At 36.7% G+C, this 21,053-nt stretch overlaps 3 protein-coding genes across 5 annotated transcripts; all 3 read left to right on the top strand.

The window, feature by feature from the left end:
• The first annotated feature begins 7,450 nt into the window (after positions 1-7,450).
• On the top strand, positions 7,451-11,091 carry LOC107415081 (ruBisCO large subunit-binding protein subunit beta, chloroplastic). The gene is made up of 14 exons (XM_016023357.4): positions 7,451-7,846; positions 8,009-8,134; positions 8,243-8,380; positions 8,468-8,563; positions 8,650-8,892; positions 8,979-9,213; positions 9,301-9,470; positions 9,554-9,631; positions 9,727-9,798; positions 9,913-10,017; positions 10,212-10,304; positions 10,389-10,481; positions 10,571-10,694; positions 10,798-11,091. The coding sequence occupies exons 1-14, from the start codon at positions 7,622-7,624 to the stop codon at positions 10,809-10,811; spliced, it is 1,812 nt and encodes a 603-aa protein (XP_015878843.2). The 5' UTR covers positions 7,451-7,621; the 3' UTR covers positions 10,812-11,091.
• Positions 11,092-11,231: 140 nt separating this feature from the next.
• On the top strand, positions 11,232-17,463 carry LOC107415029 (pumilio homolog 12). Of its 3 annotated transcripts, none has more exons than XM_025072368.3 (7): positions 11,232-11,757; positions 12,222-12,255; positions 13,011-14,659; positions 14,811-14,973; positions 15,237-15,400; positions 15,793-16,051; positions 16,659-17,463. In XM_025072368.3, exons 3-7 carry the CDS (start codon positions 13,089-13,091, stop codon positions 16,764-16,766), a joined length of 2,265 nt encoding a protein of 754 aa, XP_024928136.1. In that variant the 5' UTR covers positions 11,232-11,757; positions 12,222-12,255; positions 13,011-13,088; the 3' UTR covers positions 16,767-17,463. The 3 variants fall into 3 exon arrangements, with proteins under 3 accessions (XP_024928136.1, XP_024928137.1, XP_015878769.1); XM_016023283.4 differs by lacking the exon at positions 11,232-11,757 and having other exon boundaries at positions 11,787-12,255; positions 16,659-16,773; positions 16,931-17,463; XM_025072369.3 differs by lacking the exon at positions 12,222-12,255.
• A 657-nt stretch (positions 17,464-18,120) lies between these two features.
• Positions 18,121-20,985, top strand: LOC107415058 (protein MET1, chloroplastic). Its single transcript, XM_016023326.4, has 7 exons — positions 18,121-18,671; positions 19,183-19,289; positions 19,452-19,546; positions 19,621-19,697; positions 19,864-19,984; positions 20,351-20,410; positions 20,519-20,985. The coding sequence occupies exons 1-7, from the start codon at positions 18,241-18,243 to the stop codon at positions 20,657-20,659; spliced, it is 1,032 nt and encodes a 343-aa protein (XP_015878812.1). The 5' UTR covers positions 18,121-18,240; the 3' UTR covers positions 20,660-20,985.
• Positions 20,986-21,053: the final 68 nt, after the last annotated feature.

Raw genomic sequence — 21,053 nt, 5'->3', positions numbered from 1 at the left:
CCAAAAAAAAAAAACAGAATCAACTTTTTTAATACAGTTAATATGTTTGTTTAGTATTATTCAAAATTTTATATATTTATTGATTTAGTTTAACGTTATTCATTTAATTTTGTAATAAAATGGAAGATGATGACATTGTAATTGCGGTTTTATACAATGGAACATTGGTACAAAATGATAGTGGTGATTGGGAATATCGAAATGGTAAAAATGTAATGGTTTCCGTCGGCAAGAGATGCAGAAAATCAGAGTTAGAGGATGAGATTTTCAATTCTATTGAGATAGATCGAAATGAATATTTGCTAAAGCTAAAATGGATATATGGACGATGTGCAGAAAAGTTGGATCCTACAGAAATACGATGTGATAGGGATGTGAAATGCTTTCTTCAAGAAGTGAGGAATGGAGGGATGACAATGATGCGGCCTCCATTGTATGTTGAGGTGATTTCAAAAGTTGAACATGTATGTAGAAATGTTCATCAAACAGCATTTGCTTTGGATAGTGGGAGTAATCTTCATTCTTTTTCTTGTCCTCCAATTGGCGCTCGTCTACCACAAGCTGCCGGTACTGAACCTATTCAGGCTACATCTCAGGAAATTATGGTTCAAGAAACTCAGTTTAGAGATCAAGTTGATGTTCGTGGGGCCTGGACATCATTTAACATTCACGAAGGAGTTGATGTTGGAGGTGACTATGCTGAACGGTTTCCTAACGACGAGGAGTATGAGCAGTTGCATCATATTGATCATGATGAGAATTACAATGCAGCAGGGGATGATGTTGGTCATAATGATGTAGATTTTGATCATGAGTTGCCGGACAATGATAATGATATGCATCCTGAAATGAACAATGAAGGAGTTGATGATGTTAGGGTTCATCGTGCTACAAATGACCACATATCATCGAGCAACAGAAGTGGTTCTATGGCCATATTTTCGACAAAGTTCACTGGCTGTGAGAGCATAGTAGTTGGACAATTATTTCGCAACAAACGTGACCTACAGAATAAACTGAGTATCTATTGCATGCGAGAAAATAAGGAGTTCAAGGTGACACGGTCAACTACACAACGGTATGAGGTTGTATGCTTGGAAAATACTTGTAAATGGCGACTACGTGCAACCACATTTAAAAATGGAGAAATATTTGTTGTGAGAATTTTTGATAATGTACACAGTTGCTCGTTAGATATCGTACATCGAGAACACAAGCAAGCCAGTAGCCGAGTTATCGGACAATGTATCAAATCTAAATATGAAGGTATTGCACGTGTTTACAAACCCAAAGAAATTCAACATGATTTTTTGCAGAAATATGGGGTGAATATAAGCTACAACAAAGCATGGAGAGGTAAAGAGTATGCACTTAACAGTGTTAGGGGATCTCCAGAGGAGAATTTTGCTAAGTTACCTGCCTACTGTTATGAGTTAGTGTTGAAGAACCCTGGGACTGTTACACGTATCAAAACAGACGATAATAACAATTTTGTATATTTCTTTATGGCGATTGGAGCAAGCATTAGGGGATTTAAATCCCACATAAGAACCATATTGGCTGTTGATGCAACTACATTGAAAGGGAAATACAAAGGGTACATGTATATTGCATCGGGCATGGATGGCAATAAGCAAATATATCCTTTGGCTTTCGGCATTGGAGATGGAGAGAACGAGCAAGCATATACATGAATATACATGGTTTTTCCAAAACCTGAAGGATGTCATCGGAGATTTTCCAGATTTGGTGTTTGTGAGTGATAGACATCCCGCTATTGAAAGGGCATTACGCAAAGTTTTTCCCAATGCATACCATGCGTTGTGCACGTACCATATAAGCAGAAATATTAAAGCAAATGGACATGCGAAAGATGAATCAATAATACAATGTTTCATGCTCGCAGCTAGTGCATATTTGGTTGAAGATTTTGAGTTTTATATGGGGCAAATTGAGGCAAAAAACAGTAGGACTGCCCAGTACATTCGATCATGTGACCCTACAAGGGGGGCACGTTCTCTTTGTCCATGTAGAAGGTACACTATCATGACCACCAATATTGCAGAAAGCTTGAATGGCATTCTGCTAGATGCTAGAGAGATGCCAATAGTAGCATTAATAGAGCACATACGGGATTTACTGCAAAAGTGGTTTTATGAGCGACGTATTGCAGGTGCAAAATTGACAAAGCATGTGACTGATCATATGGAAGAGCAACTCAAACTACGAAATTTGGAGTCCATCGGACTATGTGTGAAAGCCATTAATATGCATGAATTTCTTGTGGAAGGTGGGAGTTTGAGGGGTACAGTTAATCTCCAATCAAAAACATGCTCATGCAAAGTCTTCGATCTTGATCAATATCCTTGTGATCATTGTATTGCCGCTTGCAGAGACCGAAAAATTGCTCCTTATGGCATGTGTTCTCATTACTACACCGCGGATGCATATCGTGCAGCTTATGCTGAGTCCATTTATCCTTTGTTAGATGAAAAACAGTGGCATGTCCCGGATGACGTGGCAAGTCGCATTGTTCTTCCACCAAGATGGACACGTAGGCGAGCCGGTAGACCGAGGATGCAACGCATATCATCCGAAGGTGAAGATGTTATTGGACGTAGATGTAGCCGATGCGGTGGTGTTGGACATTATAGGCAGAGATGTACGAATCCATTGTCTTATGCTTCAAATTAGAAAGTTTTAATTTAGTGTTATGGTTTAATATGTTTTGATAATTATTTCATATATTGGATATAATATTTTCTACTCCACGGTGGAAGATTTATTAGCAATCTTTTTTTTTTTTTTTTGAATTTAATCCTAAATGAAAAGAGACTTTCTGGAATTGATTTTCAATCTTTAGTTTACATATCATTTTATGAAATGTCCAAATGATTTTGAAAATAAAAACAAACATATATCAATTTTTCTTTTATTTAAAATGGTTATTGATTTTAAATGTCACTACATTTTTTGTTAATTCCATCTTCATCTTATATAATATTTGTCTCCACTCCCAATTTTTTTTACCCTACTATTAACTTATATAATCTATTAGAAATTGATTTTCCAAGTGGAGGAAATTAGTTTCTAATAGGAGTAAAAATTATTCAACGATTTCCACTTGGAGGAAATGTTTTCCAACAGGAGGAAAACTATTTCCGCTTGGAGGAAAATTTTTCCACCTGGCGGAAATTTATCCAAAGGCTTCAATTTTTCTTCATATGGGATTTCCGACTGGAGGAACGTTTTTCCTCCATTTTTCCTCCAGTAGGAAAATTTTTCCGCCTATAGGAAATATTTCCGACAAGCGGAAAATTTTTTAAAATTTGCAATTGAGCTCTTAAGGCGTTTGTGCATAACGGAATTCTAATAAATAAATATGGCACATTTCCTATAAGGTCAATTACTTATCCTTACATCAATACCACATTGTTATCTTTGTTAAATGAACATTATAAGCCACCATTATATTTACAATTAAAAGTCAAATATAATAAATAATATGCATCTATAAACATGACAAAAGGAAAGAAAAAAGCATCACCACGCAGCTCATATGCTAAGTTCTTTGTTGTAAGCCTCATATGCATACTTCTTCCTAAAGAACTCCATGTTATCTTGTCTGAATGTCAATGGTAATCTGAATCCATTTATCTGCAAATCAAATACAACAAAACATAACAGATGCAGGAAACATTTTTTCGGACACGAGAAAAGCCTGAAGGACAATTTTTCCGCCTGGAGGAAAAAATTTTCCGCCTGGAGGAAAAGGTTTTCCGCCTGGAGGAAAACATTTCCTCCAGGAGGAAAACATTTTCCGCCTGGAGGAAATTTTTTCCTCCAGGAGTAAAAAAATTCCCGCCAGGAGGAAAAAAAGAGAAAATATTTTCCTCGGGGTGGAAAATTTTCCAGAACCAAAATAACATACACCTAACGGGATTTGTGCAACAATATAATGAAAATGGCTAAAGAATATTTTCAAACCAGCGCATAATACATTATACATTAGTAGTGTACATTATACATTGCTTCCTAAGGATAACCTATAGATATATTATGGTTTCACATTCAAACCTCCCATTAAATTCAAACAAAAACACAACTTCACAATAGTTTTAATTTCACATTTCACATTCTAACCATGCAACACAAACATTTCTGTCACACCAAATAACACAATATTATAAGCATAGCGCATAATGACAAGGTTCAAAATTGTAAAACTCATTCAATACAGCACAACTAAAGGTTTTCAGATAAGTTCGTTACATTAAAGCGAAATTCGTTTGCAAAATATTTTCTATGTTGTACAGAGAAGCAACTTACATTAATGGGGGACAAACCACCACCAATGCTTCTCTATCTATTTATATATCTCTCTCTCTCTTTATCTATCTCTGTGAGTGTATGTGTAATTTTATCAGCTTACACTTGTAACTCCACGATCGCAAATTTTGTGTTTCAATTTTCTGCTCAGTCCATCAGTTGCTCCTCCAATGCTGAAAGAAATATAAAATCAATATTAGTAACCATGCAGCAATCAAATTTAGCATATTATATGTGTAAGATGTGCATATGAACAAGAGCATATGAGAAATTTGGAAATTTTCCACCAACAGAAAAAAACCACAAGAAGCATAAACCCTTTTAAACAAATATAATCCATACAATTAGGTATGTCTAACCAGTCATAAGCCAGATCTCAACATGAAAACCAAGAAAAACAACTAACACTCCAGTTAAAATCTCTGTTCTGGTTGCCTAATCAATTCACTCAAGTCAAAACACTCCATATCAGCAAAGATATTAGCCCATCATTGCATGAGATGTGGTATGCGATTTCAATTTGTGATAAATCCTATGATTCAAATTAACCATTTAGTGACACTTGGTTCTATCCTTTAGCGGGCAATGTCCTGTGACCAAATAGAAACGCAGACTTCCATAGTTAACCATTGGAATAAAAAATTACTTGATAAACTGATTTGGGGTGGTTGAGACTGAAGGCTCCCTCTCATGGCATCACATTGTCCATGAAAACAAATATTGTTATAATTACAGCTTCACAATAAAGAATTGAGCACATAGCCTAAGAACTAAAAACAAGGCTTTAATTTAGTAATGCAGGTTTAAAGCACACGTATATGGCATGGACTAGTTGCTTTAGATGTTCATGTTATTTCTACCCAAAAAATAAAAATAAAAAAATTAAACTCCACACCTCATAAAATTTGACTAGAAAGCTAGTTTCATCATCAGAAGATAAAAGAGGAAGAGAAGTTTACTTGCCAAATCTGTTCAAGCTGAAATGCAAGAAATCCACACTTAAAAAGCTTCAAAACTCAACAATGACATCTCACCAAACACCCATCTAAAACCACATGCAAGGTTCCCATCGGATAGAGAAGCCAACAAAGAGTGATATTGATTTGTACCAACAAAATGGAAGCAATAATTTTTTTTTCTTCTCTCAAACTTGAAAGTGAAAGGAGATTGATTTTCAAAATATCATCTAGCTTCTACACCTTTAAAAACCATGACATGTACAATGAACTTAGAAATGAGAGACTCCATCAAAACTTGACTGCAACAATGATCATAACTAATTTGATTGAAGTTCAAATTCTCAACACAAATCAACCAAAATTGTTCAAGTAATAGGAACACTTATTTGTGTTGCATGCTCAAATAATGGTAGTTAATAAGCTAATAAAGTGGAAAGATGTAATCTGGTCAGCACATACAGTGATCCATGCTAATAAAAAGAACGAATATTTATAAGATAAGCACTGTCATTAAAATCATAATCATCAACCTCACTTTCACATAGGATTTCAAAAAAGGAAAAATCTCAATTTCACATAAATCGATGGTAACAATAATCAAGATAGTTTTCTAGTCAAATCATAGACCCCAAACTACATTTCCAGCAATTGGCATTGAAACCCTCCAGAATGCATGAATGGGTCCCAAATGGGACCTGTATGCACATACAATGCAGATTTAGTCCACTAAATAAATGTAGAGACAAAGGAACCAGGGAAAAACAAAATAAGAATTGAAGAACTGAGAATAGCTGTGTCCAAGTAAAATAAAATAACCCTTCGACAAAAAATGTCAGTGCTAAAAAATCACGCAGGCATAGATTGGTTAAGTAAATTTGAGTACCAAGTTTTATGCCAAGACACTAAAAAATTTATATAAGGGATCTATTATTCTTTTACCAACAAAGGTAATTTTCTTCTTCATCTTGATACTGAGTTATCAGGAACAGGGCAAAAGCATGCATTATATCTTAATTGGTACAAAATCTTCAAATAATCATACAAACTATATGTATAATGTTCTGTACACCAAAACTAGGTCAAAACAATTTATGTGGTAAATCAGACAAGTAGACATGATGAATTATCTCCTATATCTGTTATTTTTTTCTCGGACCTTAGGAAATATGATTTCAGAGGGTGCGTTTGGCATATATAATGGACTCTCTGTATGATAGAAATATGAAATTATGCCCTAACTCTCTCTCTCTCTATATTTCTATTTCTCTTTCTGTTTTGGAAAATTATATGAAAGCTGAGGACAGTGGGGGAAGCTGCACGCACCCAAAAAGAATGCTCTGCTATTTGACTCGGAATGCAAGCAATAGTGAGCTATGGCACACTTTCTGTGTACTTGAAGATTTTAAGCAAACAAGAAGAAGAAAAAAAATGTTAAAGTTGTTGGAAGCACCGGTGCTTTCAGAGAAAGGTTACCTTGCAGCTATGGCAACGGCTAGCCCCTGGTGGGAGGACGATGACGGCGAACGGCACTATAGTGGTGCTAGGACGATTACGGCGGCAAACGGTATGGAAGGTGTTGCCTTTTGTGTGTCTCCTCTGTCTCTGGTAGCTCTCAATCGAATGACTCTTCCCGACACAACAATGGACGAGGACGATGCCGGCGAATGGGAGACGAATGTCGGTGAAAATGGTGGCCGGGATGGTAATTTTTGAAATGCCCTAGCTGCGTTTTCAAATGGAAAGTAAAAAAAACAAAATCGAAACCAAAAAGGCCTTTTGATAGAGACAAGAATAAAAAAAAAATAAATAAATAAAATATAGATAAGGGTACTTTAGTCCAAACGGATAAAATATTGGTTAGTTTTTAAAAAAATAAAAAAATTTACTATTTTTCTAAAATGAAATTGTATGGTGGCTATTTATCGAAAAAACCCTAAAAAAAATCCAAAACCAAAAGCAGAAGCAGCCCAAATATTGGTCGGGACAAGGGATGAGGAGGCCCAAATGGGAAGTGAGGCCAATGATGAGCCCAAATGGGTGGGTTCAACAAACTTCCAGAGAGTTCTATAAAAGAAACAAGAGGCCCAGATCCAGATGGAGTGATTGACGTAATTCTAGAAGCTTCAAGTAGGTAATAAGTAAAACCTACCTATCCAGTATCCATCCATCTCTTTATCGGGTGCTGTGGCTACTCCGCTGCTCTCGTTCTCTCTATCTACTCATTTTTCTGTTTTGGACAGACCCACGCAATCTGTATCTTCGCCGGCGTTTATTATCCAAAACCAAAACCTCTTTCTCTGTAAACCCTAAGTAAGCCCCTTCTCATTCCGGTAATGGCATCGACTTTCGCAGCTGGTTCCTTGGCTCCTCCTACAAGCGCTCGTCTCGTTGATACCAAATTCCGAAAGCTTTCGTCTTCGTCATCTATTGCATCAACCCCTTCCTTTGCTGCGAGGCGTAACCTTTTGCTTAGAAGAACACCTTCTCCATGGAGAATCTCTGCCATGGCCAAGGACTTGCATTTCAACAAGGATGGTTCCGCCATTAAGAAGCTCCAGGTCTCTCTATTTTCTTTTAACTCCCTTTGAACATGCATACTACATCCATATAAAATTATAATTACATATGAAAATAGGAAAAAAGAAGAAAAAGTTTTTTCATTCTTTATATCCAAAGTATGTGTTTTGTTTTTTGAAATTAGTGTTTATCATATGTTCCAGACTGGTGTTAACAAGCTCGCTGATTTAGTTGGGGTTACACTGGGTCCAAAAGGCAGGAATGTTGTGCTAGAGAGCAAGTATGGCTCTCCCAAAATTGTCAACGACGGTGTCACTGTCGCCAAGGAGGTACAATTATTTTTAGTCTCATAGAAAATGAAAAAGAATTGCCACCCCCAATTCTCATTTCCTATTTTAGCTGCTGTTAAAACTCAATCTCTCTATCTTTTTTTCTAGGTTGAATTGGAGGACCCTGTGGAGAACATTGGAGCTAAATTGGTTAGACAGGCAGCTGCAAAGACTAATGATTTGGCTGGTGACGGAACTACAACATCAGTTGTTCTTGCTCAGGGTCTTATTGCTGAAGGTGTCAAGGTCAAGTATACTTGCTATCTTTTCGTACTTTTCCATTTTCTCCTAACTCTATTGACGTCGGCAAGTCTACCATAAACTCGTCTCCAGGTTGTAGCAGCTGGGGCTAACCCTGTTTTAATTACACGAGGGATTGAGAAGACCACAAAAGCTCTTGTTTCCGAACTTAAGACCATGTCTAAGGAGGTATTATATATTTCTAATTTATTGCTTTTTTCTTTGTTGAATGTCTACATTGCTAGTTACTGACGTATTACTTTATTCTACTGCAGGTCGAAGACAGTGAATTGGCGGATGTTGCAGCTGTTAGTGCAGGAAACAACTATGAGGTTGGTAATATGATAGCTGAAGCCATGAGCAAAGTGGGCCGGAAGGGCGTGGTGACCCTTGAAGAGGGAAAGAGTGCCGACAACAGTCTGTATGTTGTTGAGGGAATGCAATTCGATCGTGGTTATATCTCGCCTTATTTTGTAACTGACAGTGAGAAAATGGCAGTGGAGTACGACAACTGCAAGGTAAATTTTGACCAACATGTTCATATTCCTATTCATATTCTGTTTTGTCATAGATTATGCTCATCTTAGTTTTTCCTTTCATGCAGTTGCTATTGGTAGATAAGAAAATAACCAATGCAAGAGACCTTATCAATGTGCTGGAGGATGCTATCAGGGGTGGGTACCCAATTGTGGTTATTGCAGAAGACATTGAGCAAGAAGCTTTAGCAACTCTGGTTGTGAACAAACTTAGAGGTGCTTTAAAGATTGCTGCTCTCAAAGCTCCTGGTTTTGGTGAACGCAAGAGCCAGTACCTTGATGACATTGCTATTCTCACTGGAGGTTAGTAAACTACTCTGATAGTTCCTTCGGACATCAATATTTCTTTTCTCTGCTGTTCTTGTTGACAGAGTTTACATTTGTTTGCAGGAACTGTGATCAGAGATGAGGTGGGGCTCACCTTAGATAAAGCAGAAAAGGAGGTTCTTGGCCATGCCTCAAAGATTGTTCTTACCAAGGATTCCACCACAATTGTTGGCGATGGAAGCACGCAGGAAGCAGTTAACAAGCGAGTTGCACAGATCAGAAACCTTATCGAGGTATTAAACTCTTCCTCTAGCTAAATTGTGTTTAAGTAGATTCTTTTTAGCTGTATTGTAATCAAGGTGATATTATCTTGCAGGCTGCAGAGCAAGATTATGAAAAGGAGAAACTCAATGAAAGAATTGCAAAGTTATCTGGTGGTGTTGCTGTGATACAGGTAAACACTAATTACCTGTAAAAAACATATCTGTTGGTTTTTTGTGAGTTAAACTTTTGATGTTTGTCATGTGTATTTAATATTATCTTATTAAGGTTGGAGCACAAACTGAGACGGAGCTAAAAGAAAAGAAACTGAGAGTTGAAGATGCTCTTAATGCCACAAAGGTATACTTTTACCGGTGCAAATTTTAGAAGTATAATTTTTTATGTTTGCAAGTACAAAATTTATAAGGGATTTATTTTTCTTACGGTATTTTCATCAATGTTCACAATTTTAAGGCTGCTGTTGAGGAAGGGATTGTAGTTGGTGGTGGATGCACCCTGCTGAGACTTGCATCGAAGGTGGATACCATCAAGGATGGCCTTGATAACGATGAAGAGAAGGTAGTAATAATCTTCCTTTGAGTTTTGGCCTTCTCAATGTATATGAGAATGAACATTGAGGTGTAAATCTTACTAGTTTTATGCAATCCAATTTTGAACAATTAGTCCGAACAAATCAGTAATGTTGTCATGCTGTAGAACTTTCTTCTATTTAGCTGTCTTGAGGTGTGTCAAGACCTTTCTATAAATTTCAGGTGGGAGCGGATATTGTTAGAAGAGCTTTAAGTTATCCACTGAAATTAATTGCGAAGAATGCTGGTGTTAATGGAAGCGTAGTTAGTGAGAAGGTATAATGTCGTTTTTCGCCTCTTTGGTATTCTGGTTTATTTTAAGAAATACTATAGCAAATAACTTGGGCTTTTTTATTTCAGGTGCTCTCCAGTGACAATGTTAAGTATGGATATAATGCTGCCACTGGAAAATATGAAGATTTAATGGCTGCTGGAATTATTGATCCAACAAAGGTTTGTTCTAATGAGTTTGTTATTTTTGTGTTGTCAAAATTGGGTTATTGTACTTTCATTTTCTCATGTAATGGCATGAAAATGATCAGGTAGTGAGATGTTGCCTCGAGCATGCTGCTTCGGTAGCAAAAACGTTCTTAATGTCGGATTGTGTGGTTGTGGAGATTAAGGAGCCAGAGCCTGCCCCTGTGGGTAACCCCATGGACAATTCAGGTTTGTGGATTGAATCAAAAGACAAGTGTCTCAGAACTACTTTATTGAGTATTTCAAATTGTCTAAAGTGCAATTTGTGAACTTACTACAATGCTTGTGGCAGGATATGGATATTGAGATCGTCGAGCACGATTTGGCAGGGGGAGAAGAGTAGAATAAGATGAAAGAACGATGGTAGCAGCAACAAAGGGTCATTAGATGGGGGATTGAAATGGGGGCTGAATTTTTGTATAAATACAAGATTCTGGAGAGAGGTTAGCTTTAGTTTGTTCTGGAGTGCGCGGCATATCATAGTTTGGAATTCGATGTACAATTATTGCAATGACCACAAACATTTTTGAGTGCCAAAAAAAAGAACAATATTTTTCATGTTATGAATTTCTGTATATTTTCTTAATGGTTGTGGTTTTGATGGAGATGGGTTTAAGGAAAAGCGGATGAATGGGTAATGGATTTATTGCGTTTTTCGCCCATAAAATAATGATTGAGTAATTGGGTTTCTATGTTCTGATTAGCTTGTGGTTCTCAATTGAGTATGAGCTCTTATGGGTTGTTGGATATAATGAGCTCTAGCAGCAATTGTTAAATGTAATCTGGTGTAGTGGTTCGATTTTTATTGAGTCTAGGAGAAGATCCTAGTGAACCATAATTTCGGCTGTGAAATGGAGCCCTTGTCTTTTAGGCTGGGCATACGTTTAAACGTTTCAAGAATCAAAAACAGTTTGTACTTTCAGTGGTGGTGGCTGCAATGCTTTTCTGTTTTGCTCTTATCCACACCTAGTTATTCCACTTTCTTAAAAATTTGGAAGAAAAAAAAAAAAATATATATATATATATATATACATATATAATAAAATTAGTGATGCCCCTCGTATTTGTTAAAAAGGAGAGTAGGGGAGAATGAGGAGAATTGAGAGAGACGCACAGGCCAAGGTGGAATAAAACGAGAATAGAGGGAGAGAGAGAGAGAGGCGCATAGGCCAAGGTGGAATAAAATGAGAGAGGAAAAGGGGGCAGTGAAGGGGACAGCTAGTAGGAGCAGAGCAGGCCCAGACCTTAAAAGGTGACTGTATAATAATTTATTTTATTTTTGAATTGCATGAATGAAAATATTATAATAAGCATTTAAAAAAAGTGACGAGACCCAAAACCAAGACCCGGAATGCGAGAGTAAGAGAGAGAAAGGCAATGCCAATATGCATTGCAGGTCCGTTTTCTTGTTTCATGCATGTAAATGTAAATGTAGTCTAAAAAAAACAAAAAAACAAACTATATAAGCGAGTTGGCGATTATAGTTGGTGCCATTCTCTCTCTCTGTCTCCCTCTCTCTCTCACACACTTGCTTTTGGGAAACCTCTCCTTCTTCTTCACGCCGCCTCTCTCTGTCCAACATTAACAGACACTTGCCACTCGCTTTTGCACTCCCTTTCTCTATTTTTCCTTTCTTATATGATAGTGTATTAAATTAGTTATTATATAATAATACAATTTATTTTGTTTTTCTGTTTTCTGAATTCAACTTTTTAGCCTTTGATGCGCCAAGGTCCTGCCTTTCTCACTGGTAATGTAATTTTATTTTTTGGGTTCTTTCTATCACTCCTCATCTGCATTCTTTGTTCCTTTTTTTTTTTTTTTTTTTAATTTTTTTAATCACAACCCCTCCTCGTTCTTCTTTTCGTCTTCTTTTATATGAATATATTCGGGAAAAAGTTTATAGCTTTGTCATACTGAATTTGATTCTTGCCCGATCACGATTTCTTTGGTTTTACGCACATTTGGTGAAACTGATGGAATTTTCCTCTATTTTGTTTGCATTACCCGATTTATCAACATTCTTTCTTAAAAGAGAAAGCAAATAGTTCAATTGAAATCTTTTTGTGATTCTCTGAGGATGATCCATTTGATGATCGCAAAAGTTGTATTATCATATCTGAACTCTGTTTCGGGACTGGGTTTGGGCGTTGATTATCTCTTTTTGTCTTGTTTGATACTCAGATTGTTATATATTTATGTTGTTCATATCAGTTGTGGAGTTGGGATATGTTGGTGAGGAATGTGGAAATGTGATTGCTAGTGAGACTACAAAGGTTTCAAATTATCAACTGTTGTTGCTCCAGTGGAAGGAGTGGACTAGTTGGTTCTGGATTCTTGAATTCTTGTTTGGAAAATGCTTAGTATTATTATTATTTTTATTTTTAATTCTTAATGTGGATTATATAATTAGATGTTGATGGTATTTCGGTAAGCGTATGTTTCTCGGTGAAGTTGATTTCCCTAATATGAAAATAATGGTTTTATGTTTCTTTTTCCATGAAGGGCTTCTGTGGACATTGATTACCTAGTAAAGCTTGCACTATTTGCTGAAGGCATTCTTAGACATTTTATAAATTACAAATGGAAAAAGGGAGAACTGAACTAGAGTTCGATGAATTTGAGAAACTTCTCGGTGAGATACCAAATGCTACTTCTGGCAATCCACCTTCTGAGGATTCTGAACCTAAAAGGGTGTACTTGGACAAAAGCTTGTCTTCCATCTCTGTGAACTCTTACAAAGGGCCTTTAAGCCAGAAACTTCAAAACAATGAGAGGTTGGATGTGGGAAAAAACTTGCTGAATAAATTTCAACGGTCACCAGTAAAAGGTGTTCAACCAGAGGAAACGCAGCTCCCTGATGACCATTCCTTGACATCGGCATTTGCAGAACTGAGCTTTAATGGCGGAGTGAATATGGAAGCTGGGAGTAAGCCTTTGGAAAATTGTAGAACCGTACAGAACTATAACTTTTCTCAGGATGGAAAACTCCCAAACAGCCTAAAGAAACAAACTTCCACTATGGATTCACCAATACTGGTTGTTCCTCCTGTTCGACCACTAAATAATATACTTAGCACAAACGTTGTCCAGCAAACCACAAATTTGTCAAAAGTCAATACTGAAGAACTCAATAGACACCAAGTTAATTATTTCCAGCCAATAGAAAATTTCTCTGCTGCTGTTCCGATGGCTCATCCAATGCATGGTTTTCAGTTCCTTTCTAATTTGCCTGTTCCTGGTATGCAGTTCCCTGTAATGTCTGATCAGCAACAAGTCTTTCTGGACACACAATCTCGGCTTCCTTACCTTCATTCACAACAAATAAACCAGCATCAAATTAACTGGAGCAATATTGAAGATGAACGCAGTTATAGTAGGATGCACCAGCGGTTCCTGCAGCAGCTGCATAATCAGCTGTTGGAGGGTCAGCATCTGGCGCCAGAAAATGGCAATTTTGCAAGCAGGATAATGAGTAGGAACCCAAAGCACCCGCATTTTGAGGTGCCACTCTATCAGGAGCCATTTTGGAATAATTTTGCAACGATCAGGAGTTTTAACCAATCAAATCCTCCATTTTCTTCAACAGACTTTAATACAATGGAAGTTTTGGACAAAGTGGGATTGCGCAGTTTCCCTGAAAAGATTCTAACAAGGTCACATGGAAAGGACACACTAAAAGCTGTGAAGTTTGGCTCCATTGGAGCAAATGAATCACTTGCTTGTGTTGGTGAAAATGAAAAAATTCTCCCCATTGGTCATCTCCGGCAGAAGTTATCTACTCCAAGCGGAGGATACTTTCAGTTGGATAATTTGATTCCATGGTGCTTGTTCCCTGATGGTACTGATCTGAAGCCACTGCCTCCGAAATATAACTCTCTGGATGAAGTAACTGGTAAAATTTATCTCATGGCTAAAGACCAGCACGGTTGCCGCTTCTTACAAAGAAAATTTGCTGAAGGCACCCCACAAGATGTTAAAAAGATATTTGATGAAATCATATACCACGTTGTCGAGCTTATGACGGATCCTTTTGGGAATTACCTTGTTCAGAAGCTGCTTGAAGTGTGTGATGAGGATCAGCAGAAGCAAATAATTCGTTCAATCACTAGAAAGTCAGGGGAGCTTGTTAGAATTTCATGTGATATGCATGGGTTTGCTCTCTCTCTCTCTCTCTCTCTCTCTCTCTCACACACACACACACTGTGCCTCTTAGTGCTTGCCATCATGTGTTTGTCTTCGTCTTTGAGCAACTGTTTCTTATCATTTTCAGACAATTGAAATGAGATTTCTTCCCATCCACAGGACTAGGGCTGTTCAAAAAGTTATTGAAACTCTCAAGTCTCCGGAGCAGTTTTCCATGGTTGTTTCCTCGCTAAAGCCTGGTATAGTGACTCTAATAAAGAACATGAATGGCAACCATGTTGCTCAACGCTGCTTGCAGTACTTAATGCCCGAGTATAGTGAGGTAAGGGATATTAATATCTAGGCTTAATTTTCTTTCTGAAGTTCACGTATAGAGGGAATTTTAAATGTTGTCTAGTTATTGCAACCAAGCCCATCTCACTTTAACTTGTCATATAGAGATGACATCCTTGATTTTCCTGGCTGCAAAGATTAAAGATTAGAGCCTAGTTATTGTGGAACTTGGCTCCTTGCACTGTTTTCCAGTTTAGATTAAAGGAAGTATGTAGCATGAAATGAAAGATTGGTAACAATTGCATTTTGCAGTTCCTTTTTGAAGCTGCAACTACTAATTGTGTAGAGCTTGCAACTGACCGTCATGGCTGTTGCGTGCTTCAAAAATGCCTTATCCATTCTGATGGTGAGCAAAGACGCCGTTTAATCTGTGAGATCACATCAAATGCTCTAATCCTTTCCCAAGATCCTTTCGGGTATTCTGTTCTTCCCCTTTCTTCTTGAAAACTTTGTTATAATTGACTATTTACTGGTCACACATGTCATGTGGTTATTAATACCATTTCTTGGAGGCATTTGGTTCTAGTTTGTTAGCAGGTCAATAAGGGAATGTTTTAACATGATTAGTAATGATTAAAAGGATAGGATGGCTGTTGTGGGATATGTTTAGTCAATCCCAATGATAGTCTTTTGTTACTCTCATCTAGATGTAGTGCTGGAATCAGTGAGCTTCTATTTGCGTTTTTCCTAGCATGGAAACACCCAGATAACTACCGACTATTGTAGTGTTCTGTATTTGATAAAAAAATAGAACTCCTTTGAAATCCTTGCTTCATTATTGCCATATTGAGCTTTGAAATGCATGCAGGAACTATGTTGTCCAATTTGTATTTGAGCTTCAGCTTCCATGGGCAACCACAGATATTCTTGATCAACTGGAGGGTAACTACGGGGATCTGTCCATGCAGAAGCATAGCAGTAACGTGGTGGAAAAGAGCCTGAAATATGCTGCTGAAGAACATCGCAGTTGTATTATTCAGGAGCTTATAGATAATCCACGTCTAGATCAAATCATGCAGGATCCTTATGGAAATTATGTCATCCAAGCAGCACTTAATCAATCCAAGGTTAGTGAATGCATCGTATCATGCCATCTGTTTTTGTGATAAAAATATTGGATCTAAGCATGCCTCTGTGTTGTGATTACGTTATGAGATCTTCACTTAAATAAATCACAAGTTTGGGTGATATGGGCAGACATTTTTCTTAGGATGAATTTTCTTGTACAGCTTTCCTTATTTTCCATAATTTTTTTTGTATATTAAATCTTCAATGCAAAACAATGTCAAGTCGTGCTTTTTTCCTACGTGCACTTACAAGTGGTGTACGAGCATGTTCACTTTATATAATCATTTCTGTTTGGAAGCCATATTTCTATTGAGCCAGCCTTCAATGTTGTTTACCCTCTTCTAGCATTTACCTACATTAAAGGCTCAAAACTTGTGGAAATATACTAGTTAATGAAAACCCCTGTAATAGAGATTTTCTGATTAAAATATGGGGCCAAAATGGTTCGATTATATGATGGAACTCCATCAACATGAAAATATCATCTTTGTTGCTTTTCTAGTGGGCAATTCAATTACTGATCGTAGAATACCGAGTCCAAGATTTGAGAGGGAATTTGTTTTTCTTGTTGTAACAAGTCTAAATCATCCGTGCTTTGTTGAGCAGGGTAACCTTCATGGTAAATTGGTGGATGCCATAAAACCCCATGCTCGTGTTCTCCGGACCAGTCCATACGGGAAGAAAGTCCTCTCTAGCAATAGTTTGAAGAAATAATTTATGGGTTTGATTGCATACTTTTTTTTCTTTCTCTGTTTCTTATTCCTTCTTCTTGATAGATAGTAAAGCTTCTTCTGTTTTCATGACTTTTGAGGGCCAATGCAACCTGTGTTTCCCTGTCCGTTTTATTTTTCATTTTTGTTACTTTCTAAAACTCTTAGGTCCAATTGCCGAAGAGAATGCTGTAAGATCTGTAGCAAGCAGTTGAAGAAAAGCTTTAAGCTTAGCGTTATGGGGTTGGGATTCAAAATTTGAAGCCTAGTCGTTGGAGAATGCCTTCAACCACAAGCTGAACAGATCAATATCCGAGTCTAGTTGTCCAATTATCCTTTTGGGTTAAAAGTTTTGTTTAGAAAATTTTAGAGCATGCTGCAGATCCACATGCTTGTAGATACCGAATTTCCCTTTTTCATGTTGTTTTTGTTTGAGGGGAGCATAGAAAATAAATGAGATTGAAAATATTGAGCTGTTGGAGAATTGGAATGGGTTTTGAGTGTAAGTCACAACTGATACGGTGGTTGTAGGATAAAGAGAGACGTAGAGAAGCATTATGGAGTTTGTTTTTTTAATGCCACAGTCTATTTAACGGTATTTGTATATCCCATGTCCATAAATGAGGCGTGTCTTGCCTTTGATTTGTTTTTGTATTTTGAATAGGAGCAAAAATTGTGAAATAGAATGTTTTATTTTCTAACCCCTTTTCTTTTTTCCTTTTTTTTTTTTTAATAATATATATATATATATAATAAAATAAAATTATAGGAGGAATCTGCTTCTACAGTTTATACGACAAATAACATGATGTGAATTTTAGAAGCACCCGTTTAAGTTCCCCAAATCCAATTTTTATGCGAGCAAACGAGGATAAAATTAATTATCAATTATTTCTCATTATTCATTATATAATATTTAATGGTAATTAGATTTTTGTTGTATTTATGAACGTAATAAAAATATGATTTAATCATCATAAATTATAGAATATAAATTATTAAGGTTTTAACTTTCCGTATATATTTAATATTAAATAAGATCTATTTTATTTTATTTAATAAAATAAAATACATCTTTAATTGAATTATATTAAAAATTAAAATTTTAAATTAGAAAAATAATTAAATGTGTATTAAATAATAACTAATAAATTAATATATTGTCAATTGTAGTGAGAAATTGAAATTGTATTCATAGTAGGAATATATTTCGCATATGTTGATAAAAATTCAATAAAAATTGCCAACGAAGGGATGGGAAGACGGGCCACGTCAACTTTGGTTTAAGACGCCACGTGGCGTTACGTGGTAGAATTGCATTAAGAGCCACTAGTCGTTGAACTCGTAATCTAAACCTTTTGTTTGAGAGCAGAGAGATATGGTGTGGATCAGTCTCTCCTCCATGTGTCTCTCTCGAACACTTGAACGTCTTAAACACAGTAACTGGTAAATACCAGAATTTTTTAGTACCAACAACAATGTATTTAGCTCCTACAACTCATCCATCTCTCTGTTCTTCACCACCACTGCCAAGAAAGCACATCCCAGCTTTGATTTGTCATACCAATAAGTTGTACTTTTTATCCAAAAATTCTTCATTTGTCACCGCTTGTACCAGTGGTAATACTAGTTCAAGCTGTTTTCTCAGTGCCCAGTTGTCAAAGCCTGCGCTTTTCATAGTAAAGGCATCGGAAACTGAGCCCAAGTCCCAGACAACAGAAAGTGATGGAGAAGGGGGTGAGCAAGAGCAACAACCGTATGAAGAGTATGAAGTAGAGTTGGTGCAGCCATATGGGCTCAGATTCGCGAAGGGTCGAGATGGTGGAACTTATATTGATGCCATTGCGCCCGGTGGAGCTGCCGACAAGACTGGGTTGTTCACTGTTGGCGATAAAGTACTTGCAACTAGGTTTAATTTCCTATCCAATCCATATATATATATATATATATATATATAATATTGTTATTTTGAAATATGTATTAATCTCTATTCTTGCATATTTGTTTGCATGATTAAGGGTGCTTCACATCTCTACTTGATGAAATTGTACTTTTAAAAAGGATTTCATACTGCTTTGGCTACTCTACTTAATATATGTTGTCATGGAACTTTTATCCATCATTGTCATCAAAGTGGCTCATGAGCACTCGTGAATTTCGTTTAGATGATTGGGATTTGTAGTGAATGTTGGGGAATCAGAAATTAATGTCCACCAGATTATTGGGATATGAACATGTTGTATAATGGGTGTCAAATGATGATTGTTTTCATTTCATGTTTGAGTTTTATGGACACACACACACACACACACACACACACACATATATATATATATGATTAAGTTATCTTGTTGGCACTTTGATCATCAATGAAATGTATGGTTGAGAATGTGACCATAAAAGTTCTAAAACACATGCAGTGCAGTTTTTGGGGAAGAAATATGGCCTGCTGCAGAATATGGGAGGACAATGTACACCATTCGTCAGAGGATTGGTCCTCTACTCATGAAAATGCAGAAGAGATATGGTCAGTTCATCTCCTACTCCAACACCTGGTTTTGGTTAAACATTACTTGATCCCCGCCATATCTGATCATCGAGTACAATCTGCAAGCAGATTGGACAACAACAAATTCAAGATTTTGGTGGCCTTGTAGATCTAAGCTGTTAGCTCTTGTTTGTTTTGCAGGGAAGTTGGAGGAAACCGGTGAGTTAACAGAAAAGGAGATAATCAGAGCTGAAAGAAATTCTGGTGTCATTAGCAACAGAGTGAGGGAAATTCAAGTGAGTACCTAGATTTACATCCTGTGAGTAGTGATACTCCTCATGCAGGTCTATAACATGTATAATCATTTCAGATGCAAAACTACTTGAGGAAGAAGGAACAGAAAGAACGCAGAGAAAGGGATCTTCGAGAAGGGTTGCAGCTTTATAGGTAACCCTGAAAATTCAGTTTGATAGAGAAACAACATTTTCATTATGATGACCTCCTATAAGATTGGAAGTCATGATCGAACACAATTTATTTTTCTCTTAACTGCAAATGCAATACTCAGAGATTAATTCTGAATACCTTTTTCCTTTTAACTGGTTAACAAAAGGAATGCCAAATATGAGGAAGCATTGGAGAAATTTGAGTCTGTATTAGGATCGAGACCAGATCCATATGAAGCTTCAGTAGCCAGTTACAATGTTGCCTGCTGTTATTCTAAGCTTAATCAGGTATGACTCTTGTTTGTTGTCAAATTTTAACCAATATGATAGTATATTGCTCTCATTATTATTGCAGCATTTTGTTAAATGCAGATGCCACCTGCATGGTTGCAATTAGAATGGTTGTATCATGTTTCCATAGTTTTTGTTAAATCTATATGCGCCAACATCTTTCTTGGTTTTGGCATGGCCAATACCTACTTGTCTGGGATTTTTAAGGGAGATTTTTGAATGAGAAATAATATCTAGGATGTGGCAAAACCAAATTCTCCACTATGCCTCTTTTCACTACCTATCATTCTATCTTATTTACAACTTGCTAATAACTTGTCAGGCCCAAGGGGCTTCTTATATTGCTTTTTCATTTTCAAAAAGGTACAAGCTGGACTGTCTGCCCTTGAGGATGCCTTGCTAGCCGGATTTGAAGACTTCAAGGTAAAGAATGGACCAATATTTAAGAATACGATATACAACCATGCCTTATCTGTTTTCTAAATACTGTAATAGAGCCACTTTTGAAATTATAACTACCACTGTCGACAGAGAGTCCGTTCGGATCCAGACCTGGCCGCTTTAAGAAAATCTGAGGAATTTGAACCTCTGTTAAAAAGATTTGATGAATCATTTATCAATGAGAGTGCGATCAATGCCATCAAATCTTTGTTTGGATTCAACAAGAAATAGAGCCAGGAATTCACTTCCACAAAATAAAAGGACTTGAGCTGCAGTTTGTATAAGCTCATCAGGTGCTGACATGGGGGTTGGCTAATGGCTAAGCCATCTGGTGCTTAAGAGAAATCGGTTTCACTGATACGAATTGGTGCATTGCCCTGCTTCTGAATTAGTTTTTGGAGAAATTTATTTGATTTCCCAAGTGTTGTTTCTGAACTTCTTCTTCTTTTTTTTTTTTCTTTTTTTTTTCAAATAGCATCATTTATTTATATTTTGATGACATGACAATTATAGTATACTGAATATTAAATAGAGAAAAGAATTTTAGTTTGAACCAACGCGTTTTGTACTGTGGACAGCATGGCAACTTTAGATTAATGGCCATTTCCATCGGATGACATTTCAA

This window comes from Ziziphus jujuba, chromosome 4 (genome assembly GCF_031755915.1).
Source record: "Ziziphus jujuba cultivar Dongzao chromosome 4, ASM3175591v1".
In the NCBI taxonomy this organism is placed as follows: Eukaryota; Viridiplantae; Streptophyta; class Magnoliopsida; order Rosales; family Rhamnaceae; genus Ziziphus; species Ziziphus jujuba.
The sequence above is the reverse complement of the archived record's forward strand: the minus strand, read 5'-3'. Positions and strand labels throughout refer to the sequence as shown.

Excerpts from the sequence above, each read along its gene's own strand:
- LOC107415029 (XM_025072369.3), top strand. The coding sequence starts at position 13,089 with ATGGAAAAAGGGAGAACTGAACTAGAGTTCGATGAATTTGAGAAACTT. Across the intron at positions 14,660-14,810 it reads ATTTCATGTGATATGCATGG|GACTAGGGCTGTTCAAAAAG; the intron begins GTTTGCTCTCTC and ends TCCCATCCACAG. Across the intron at positions 14,974-15,236 it reads TAATGCCCGAGTATAGTGAG|TTCCTTTTTGAAGCTGCAAC; the intron begins GTAAGGGATATT and ends TGCATTTTGCAG.
- LOC107415081 (XM_016023357.4), top strand. The coding sequence starts at position 7,622 with ATGGCATCGACTTTCGCAGCTGGTTCCTTGGCTCCTCCTACAAGCGCT. Across the intron at positions 8,135-8,242 it reads GTGTCACTGTCGCCAAGGAG|GTTGAATTGGAGGACCCTGT; the intron begins GTACAATTATTT and ends CTTTTTTTCTAG. Across the intron at positions 10,018-10,211 it reads TTGATAACGATGAAGAGAAG|GTGGGAGCGGATATTGTTAG; the intron begins GTAGTAATAATC and ends TATAAATTTCAG.
- LOC107415058 (XM_016023326.4), top strand. The coding sequence starts at position 18,241 with ATGTATTTAGCTCCTACAACTCATCCATCTCTCTGTTCTTCACCACCA. Across the intron at positions 18,672-19,182 it reads GATAAAGTACTTGCAACTAG|TGCAGTTTTTGGGGAAGAAA; the intron begins GTTTAATTTCCT and ends AAACACATGCAG. Across the intron at positions 19,698-19,863 it reads GAAGGGTTGCAGCTTTATAG|GAATGCCAAATATGAGGAAG; the intron begins GTAACCCTGAAA and ends GGTTAACAAAAG.